Below are 8077 nucleotides of genomic sequence, written 5' to 3'. Positions count from 1 at the left end.
CTTCCTGCCCTGATGCTGCCTTCCTCCTTTGCTCATCCTGCTGAGGGCCCAGGGGGCTTAGTTTAGGAGTAGGGATGAACAGAGCTGAAATTCTGCTGTAGAGAAAAGTCCCCAGGGGTGATCAGATAACCTTCTTACAAGCGTTTTCAGGGTGGAAATGGTGAGTTGAGAGAGTGAAATTGTTTAGGCTGAATGAAGGAGATATTATTGAAGTAACAGGATAGCTGAGCAAAGGGAAAATTTAAGCTGAGTTTAGAGAAATGTTTCAGAATGTGAGCCTTGGAGGCATCTCCTAGCAGTGGTAATCCTATTGTTTGAGTTGTTTCAGAGCAGGTAGTGCGATAAAGCAGATGCTGCAGAGATCCTGAAATGACTGGGAGAAGGGCGAGACTGTTAAGCAGGGGATTTTCGTGTGCAATTTCTATGAATCACTTGGTGATGGACTCAACAGAAGCTTGGAGGCTGTGGCTGTAACAGCTGTCCCCGTGATATGTAAAATACGTGGGTGGAAATAAGTGGGAAGGATGCTGGGAACTTACCTTTGGGTAAGCTAACAGTAATGAGACACAGTTCTTCATCTGTTGGGAATGATTTGGATCTAATTGATGATCAAAGTGTTCTTTGTACCTCCTTGAGTGTAGAGAGAGAACTGCTCCTTTGTGTGGGATAGAAAAAAAGGAGAAGTGCTTTTTTTGACCTTATCATTGGACAGACCTCTTGAGCAGACGGAAGCAATCTAGACTTTAGAGATGGGGAGGAATAAGTATGTAATATATGAGATGAATCTGATAGTGCCCAGTCTAGCGGGGAGTCTTTGCCTATTTCAATAAAGAAAAACAGGTGAAAAGATAATAAATTGAGTAGAACTGAAAGAACTGAACTTACACACCTATTTCCTCCCATGGAAGAAAAGCTAACAGTAAGGTAATGAGAGTACAAAAAAAGTTAATTTGAGAGAAAAGAAGATTCTTCTTAAAATTTATTTATAAAGGTTAGATGAAAATGCATCTGTGGGGCAGCACAGAAATAAATAATACTTCCTGGAAAGGGAAGAGCTGTGAAAAGCAGCAAGGAGACCTGTCCAAATGGCCTTGCAGAAATGTTTCTGCCATTGTTAAAGAAAAGTTTGTGTGTCAGAATGAGAATAGTTAATTTTTGAAGACGGCTTATAAAATACATTATTTGTCATCGAGGATTATTAAAATGCACTGGGGGGAGCTCAGTCAGAGTTGCTACAATGAACCTTTTTGACACAGATGCCGGATAGCCATCACTTTCATCACTGGCCATGGAACCTCCGATGTCTGTAGACTCTGCCATCTTCTTGCTCTGAGTGTATGAATATTTTCCTGCGGTGTCATTAATACAGTTTATCAGTACCTGAGATGTACAGGTGCTTCCAGGACACGTCCATTGTGCCCTAGATCCATCCTCATCTTGGTCTCTGTTTACAGAGTTCCAGGAACAACAGGGCCATGAGCCAGGAGAAGATTTATGAGCACTTATGTCATCTACCTGGTGAGCAGTAGTGTGGAGAACGGCAGCGCAAGAGCTGTTAGTGTACAAATCAGCTGTGCTGGAGCTATGGAAGGAGAACGGTTAAAGCGGTGTTAGGAGGTGAGGGGTGCTTCTTTAGAGGCAGAAAATATACAGTGTGTCCTGAGTGGAGAGATGGTGTTAACCATGAGAATAGAATGCTGCACGAAGTTGAAATTGGGTTGACAAAAGTTAGGGAGTTGGTGAAACTTAAATGTAAACTACAGTATGATATTTAGTGACTTAACCCCCAGCTTTCGGGAGTAACAGTTTGTGGGATTTGAATCAACCCTGCCCCTTTCTTTGCATGGGTCTTCCCAGCTCCTGCAGCTTACATGTATGGCAGGTAGTAGAGAAAGACTTAAATATCACCAGACTTCTGCTTGTCTAGTGCAATAACTTCCCTAAAGCACTGCTGGTGCGCTGTGCTGTTCCCTGGTGGTGTGTTGGATACCAGGCACAAAACATCTGCCAGCTTTCTGGAGTATTTCACAGCTGAGGTGGATTTCTTCCTATTTTCAACTAGGGCTGTAAACATGAGGGTTCATTTTTCATTCATTGTCCAAATCTTATATCTCTACACTCTTCTGATGATGTTCAGCCCCCTGTCACAGTTATCAACTTCATCCTAATTAGGAAAGCTGCCTTTAAGGCAGCTTTATATCTGAGACTGAAGCATTACAGGACTTCCATTTCCTTTGCTCGGTGTGGGGTTTTGGGGCCCTGCAGATACATTCCCAAGGGCCTGCTGCACATGGCTGCTCAGTTGGCTTGGCTGCAGCAGATGGAGGTACTGGCATGAGCACACAACAGAGCTGAGCCCATCTTCTGCCTCAATGTTATGTCGCACCTAAAGATTGCCTCACTTTGCTCTGTGTGGCGTAGCACTTTATCTACAGTTAGCTTGGTTGAATGCACAGTGACCTATTTGTGTACTTTCCCAGAAATATCTCTAAATGCTGAGCTGTATTTTTGGCTGTGCAGCTAATAATTTTCTATTAATACTTATCTTAGATTTGATCCACATAAAATGCACTGTCAAATAAGGTTCTCATAATATTTTTAAGCAGTCTAACCTTTTGGTCCTGGCCAAATTCCAACTGAATAATTGCTGTCTGACTACCTACATTCCTCTTGCATTTTCAATTGGAGAAGTTAGGTCTCCCTCCCTGTTTTAACAGTGATTGTGTAATATTGTTCTGCAGCATTAAGTAGATGCTGCGTTCCTCTACAATGCTGGATATGTTTTATTGGTAAATAAAATAAGATTATAGAGTTATAATCATTTTACAGGCATGTTTATGTCTAAATATAGATATGTCTGTAAAAGCACTTTGTCTAATATCCCTGTCATGCATTCTGTATCAGGGAGAAAGGGAGAATATAATACTGTGGAATAATGTCTTTAAAAAAGAAAAGAGAGATATTACGGGCTACAATGGAGTTTGAGATTTACCGAATTGTTTTGGAAAGGCAGAAAAGCCTTCCTGACGCTGTTACCCTGCATCATTGATAAGGAAAAAAACCTACTGATGTAAAATACTATGTATTGAATCACCTTGATGCATTTTAAAAGTCACTCTTGACTTATGAAATTAGATTTGAGGATTATTAAAATTACTTGGAGCAACTAGAGAGAAACTCTCTGTTTTAGGACTGCAGCTTTGTCATGATCTTATGAGTTTCTCCATGTGAATCTGCAAATACTCACTGAAGTAAGAGAAAACAAAAACACTCACAAGGATGTCCCCACACTACCTCTGGTGTTTCCTCAGTTGGGCGTCTCAAACTTTTCCATTTGAACACTGCAGAAGTAAACATATAAAACTTGCTGCTGTATATGAAACAACTTTTCACAATAGTTCTGAGATCACTTTAGTCTTACAATATTTGTGCAGGTGTACCCGTGCCCTTTACTGTCGTTCATTCAAAAAGGGCTCATGGTGAGAAACATTAGAGGAGGAAAGAGGGATAGGGGTTGGTGCTGGGATGCCTGTTCCGATCTCCAACAGCCTCTACTTGCACAGTGCAACTCTGCGCTGTGAACCTGCTTGTGCCTTGTGGCAGTGTACTGTGTCTGCACGGGAGAGGCCAACCTTTGGCTGAGGGTGCCACTATCCTTGGTTTGGGTACACTTTCTTTATGTACTCCTGCCTTATCGCAACCCTGGATCCCATCCTACCAGGGCACCCAGCCAGGAACAGGTACCTCATACTGCCTCAGGTGGGTGGTCTACATGCCAGCAACCAGAGTCCATGTTTCTGAAACATGCTAACAGAGAAGTTATGTCTGAGTAAGAGATGGAGGGAGACTTGTCATAGGTGGTTGGATAGGCACAGGTTACTTAAGCCATTTAAGCCTTTTAGTTTTAGCGGAGCCAGAATAGGGCTCATGGCTGAGGATCCGAAGTAGAGGGAGATGCTGTTTGGCTGTGGTGGCACCATGACCTCTTCACATTAGTCTTTTCCTAGCCCTGGCAACTTTCTGTGTCACTGGATAAAGACTGAGCTTCTAGCACTTTGCAGGGAGCCCCATCATCTTGTACTGAAGAGAAAATCTGTCTAGGGGTACATCCCATAAGCCAGGCATTCAGTAGGTTGGCACCTAAATGCTCTTCATGATCTGAGCCTTCTTATGCTGTCTCTTGAAAGTACTTGCTAGAGATTAATTGGCTTTGAAGCAGATGAAGAGAAGGGAACAGGTTTCTTGGCGAGAATTTTTCCCTATGGGAAAGGTCTATGCTTGGGTGAGAAAGCAGGCAGCTGTCACGTTTGCCTGCATAGCTCCTGCATTGCTGCTCTCTGAGTTCTGTGTTGTAAGGCCATGTAAAGTATTCCTGGTGGAAAAGGGGCTGGGAAAAACCTAGAGTCTGCTCCCTGCGTATCACAGCTAGCCATTACCTAACCAAGCGTAATAGATTGTGTGAGACTATGCAGAGATCGCAGGAGACATATTTTAGAGAGTGCAAATATAGCATTGAAGTGAGTGAGCAAGAAAGTGAGAGACAGAGAGCGTACAGAGTGCATTAAAGTTAATAAAGCATTGCAGGAGTGGGGACTGCATTTCACTGTGAAGGAATCTAATTTAGTGACTTGTAATTGGAGGATAACAGTCCTGCTGGAATGAAGTTAGCTGTTCATTTTGCCAAACTCTCGAAGTCCCTTGGTTCTTGTGAGCATCTCTCAGAAAGCAGATCTGTCAGAGAGTTTAGAATCGATTGGTGCTTTGTACCCAAAGCACCAATTTTGTCGCTTTCAGTCTCCTAAGTGGATTTGGTTCCTCTGGTGCATATTTAATATCTATTTTATTCTCCAGTTATTTATCCAGTAATAACAATGCAGGATACGGTCTCACTGCCATGCTAAGCAGAGAGAGAGCGGGTACGGAGTATCTGTGTTCTCCTGGGCAAGGCACAATGGAGTTGCATGAACCCTTTTGCTGGGCCTGACTGGCATCACGCAGGCTGTTGGGTGGACTTCCAACTTCCCCTAGGTCTTGCTGGTATTGTCCCTGCTACTGCAGCCTTCTGTACATTTGATAGAGAGACATGTGGCTGTGAAGGGCATGAAAGAGTCCGATTTCTAGATTCCTGAAGACTTAGAGGGTCAATGGTGTAGTACTGGTGTAGTACTGGTGTACTTATTCTAAGAGAGCACGGCTGTTGAAAAACAGACTTCTGGGTGTGAACGTCTAAGGGAAAGTCTTCTCTAGTTTGAAATGCCTGAAATCTGCTTGGGATGGCAAAGTGGCCCTGGATAGGCAGGCTGAGCAGTGCTGCTCCCCAAAGGGGTGATGGGTGGCCAGGGAGGTCATTGCTGTGTTTTTGTCACCAGATCAGTAGGATTTTGGTAATACTGACTCCTTGTAAGTGCTGTGAGGATTAATTTGTTAGTGTGTAAAGTTCCTTTGAAATGAAAAGTGCTGTGAAAACGTGAGGTACTATTAAATCAGGAGTGAATAAAGAGGTAGGAACAATCTTGCTCAGGCAGGAGCTGGAGAGATGACTTCACCGGGCTTTCCAATTTTTACTATTATGATTATAAAATGAAGTGGATATGTTCAAGGAAAAGACCACTGTAACCTTCTTGGCTGCGGTAGTGGAGAATAAGCTCTTTGAGTCTTTCTGCTTATTGGAAAAAAATGTTGTCATAGGGGTCTTGTAGGGAATGTCCTCTCCACGTGTCACTGATTCATTTTTAACTATGACCATTTGGAAATTTTGCATTCCTTGCTTTTTAAAAACAAATGGACTTTGTGTAGATGAAAGACTGACTGACTACTAAAGATATGAGTGGTGTGTGTCCCTTGGGTAGGAGGGCTATATGCAGTGCATATGCAGAGTAACACCCACTCACATCCATTCAATGGCCTTGCCCATTTGTCTTTACTCTAGAGGTGCTGTGCTGATGTAGTAAAAGGCAGTCCTGCCTGTCTGGTCCTTTCAGCCTCTCTGCCTGTATATCCAGAAGAAGGCCAAACTAATCACAAACATTAATAATTCCTTTGTGTTGAGGGCAAGCACTTAGACATGGGCTTGACATAAGCAATTAGTTTCACAAAGACAGCTGAACAGCTGTCAGTGGACAATTCTTCTCAATTTTCAAAATCAGTTTTGACTTGGGTCTCAGCATGACATGGGACCTAAGATAGATGACATGATCCCATCTTCTGCTGTCACTCTGAAGTGACTTCAAACTCTGGGGTTGCGACCAGAACTTAGTATGTTGCCGTGAATGCAACAGAAGGACTGGGTGCTGGGCAAGAAAGACTGGTGGGAGGACAGCTATTGGCTGAGGAAGATCGATGGATCTGCCTTGAATGCAGAGTGCATGATTGACTTGTCAATTAATCACTTTCCCTTTCTCTCACTTTCCCCGTTTCCTTTTGTATCTTTATTTCTCAGGGAGTGTAAGAGCTGAAGATGAGGCCCAGGGTGGAGTGCTACTCTCCGAGGTTTTGGCTGGTGCTGGCAGTCCTCGCAACAACAGGGAGCGGGACCCACGCGCAAAAAAGCCACCCAAGCATTGGCATTGCGGTCATCCTGGTGGGGACCTCAGACGAAGTGGCCATCAAAGATGCCCACGAGAAAGATGACTTCCACCACCTCTCAGTGGTGCCCCGGGTGGAGCTGGTGGCCATGAATGAAACTGATCCCAAGAGCATCATCACCCGCATCTGTGACCTCATGTCAGACCGGAAGATTCAAGGGGTGGTATTTGCTGATGACACAGACCAGGAAGCCATTGCCCAGATCCTGGACTTCATCTCTGCCCAGACCCTCACTCCCATCCTGGGCATCCATGGAGGCTCCTCTATGATCATGGCAGATAAGGTAAATTTGAACTTGCTTTGATTGTAGACTTGCAGATTAGAAGTAAGTTGAAACAGAGAGAACTATCTTGTTCTGTGATCCTCAGGTGGAGTCTCCTGGGGCCGAAGGGCTGGGGGATTAGAAAGACTCAGATTCAAAGAGAGATTAAAAGAGCTAACTGTGTAGCAGTGCTGAGGAGAGCCTATTAATCATGTGGAATTACCTGCAACAGAGAAAAAGCAAGGAGGGGAAGGAGCAGATAGAAGAGAGCTGCAAAAGAATGAGCTCTGTTCTTCTTCCTTAAGAAGTGTAAAGACTTTGACAGTTGTGATTTTTTTTTTTTTTTAAAGGTTTTATTTTTACCAGTGTTTTACCTTAGAAATGCCGAGAATGCTAGCTTGTGTTTTCCCTGAAAGGAGCTGTAGGACGTTGTGGCATTTTCAGGGATGTTTAATACAGCTCTTACATCTTAATTGAAAAATAATTGAATCTTTAATAAAGCTATTGTCTCTCAGAAGTGTTAATCAGCTCCTGAAGTTAAATAAGTGCTAGCTTAAGCAAGTAACCAGTCTGAACTGGTCCAGCTAAGTCCTCTTGTTTCCACTGTGCTTCCATCATGTCACTGACATTTCATTTTTCCCTGTCTCTAGCCAGTTTTTTTGGCAGTTACTGCACAAACAGGCCTTCCCACATCTGCATTTGAATGCTGCAATATGCAGGGAGCACCAGCTTTGGCCAGCTGTTATCTGTGAGCTTAGGGGAGGGAGCATCCTTGGGTTGCAGTCGGACCCAACAGAAATATCCTTCGTGGGAGGAGCAGGATACCCCAGCAGTTCATGCCCGAGTGTGCATTTGGCCAGCCAATGTAGCTGACAGTGGCCCCCAAACTGCTGTGGGCTGATGGGAATATCCAAGAGAAGTGGGCTGCCTTTTTCCCTGTAGTCCTGGTGTGACAAAGAGATGAGGGCAGCACCTTTATTGAGAAGAACGTCTTGACCGTGCTTTGTGCATCATACAGAAACAAACAGGGGCACAAGCAGTCTTTTCCTTTTGCAGTCATGCAGTCACTCTTCAATGAATCTGAGACATTTAACTAGGCAGAATCAGGTCTAATTGAATAAAGGGGGAGACTTAAGCTGACCACTGGCAACATTTCCTCAGAAAGAGATTTAGTGGACTGCAAAATCCAGGCATTTTCTGTTTAATTTAATTTGTAAGTGAATAACCCAG

General features: G+C 43.7%; 1 protein-coding gene across 1 annotated transcript in view; it reads left to right on the top strand.

Moving 5' to 3' along the window:
• The first annotated feature begins 6457 nt into the window (after window positions 1-6457).
• GRIN2B (glutamate ionotropic receptor NMDA type subunit 2B) overlaps window positions 6458-8077 on the top strand; it is a 165135-nt gene continuing 163515 nt past the window's right edge. Inside the window, exon 1 of the mRNA XM_042815977.1 lies at window positions 6458-6868. Coding sequence (XP_042671911.1) covers window positions 6458-6868 — 411 coding nt within the window. The remainder of the gene's footprint in view (window positions 6869-8077) is intronic.

Source organism: Centrocercus urophasianus, unplaced genomic scaffold (genome assembly GCF_019232065.1).
Source record: "Centrocercus urophasianus isolate 14NV4802_14NV808 unplaced genomic scaffold, USGS_Curo_1.0 seq_15, whole genome shotgun sequence".
Lineage (NCBI taxonomy): Eukaryota > Metazoa > Chordata > Aves > Galliformes > Phasianidae > Centrocercus > Centrocercus urophasianus.
Note: the sequence above shows the minus strand (reverse complement) of the source record. Positions and strands in the feature narration are given on the sequence as shown.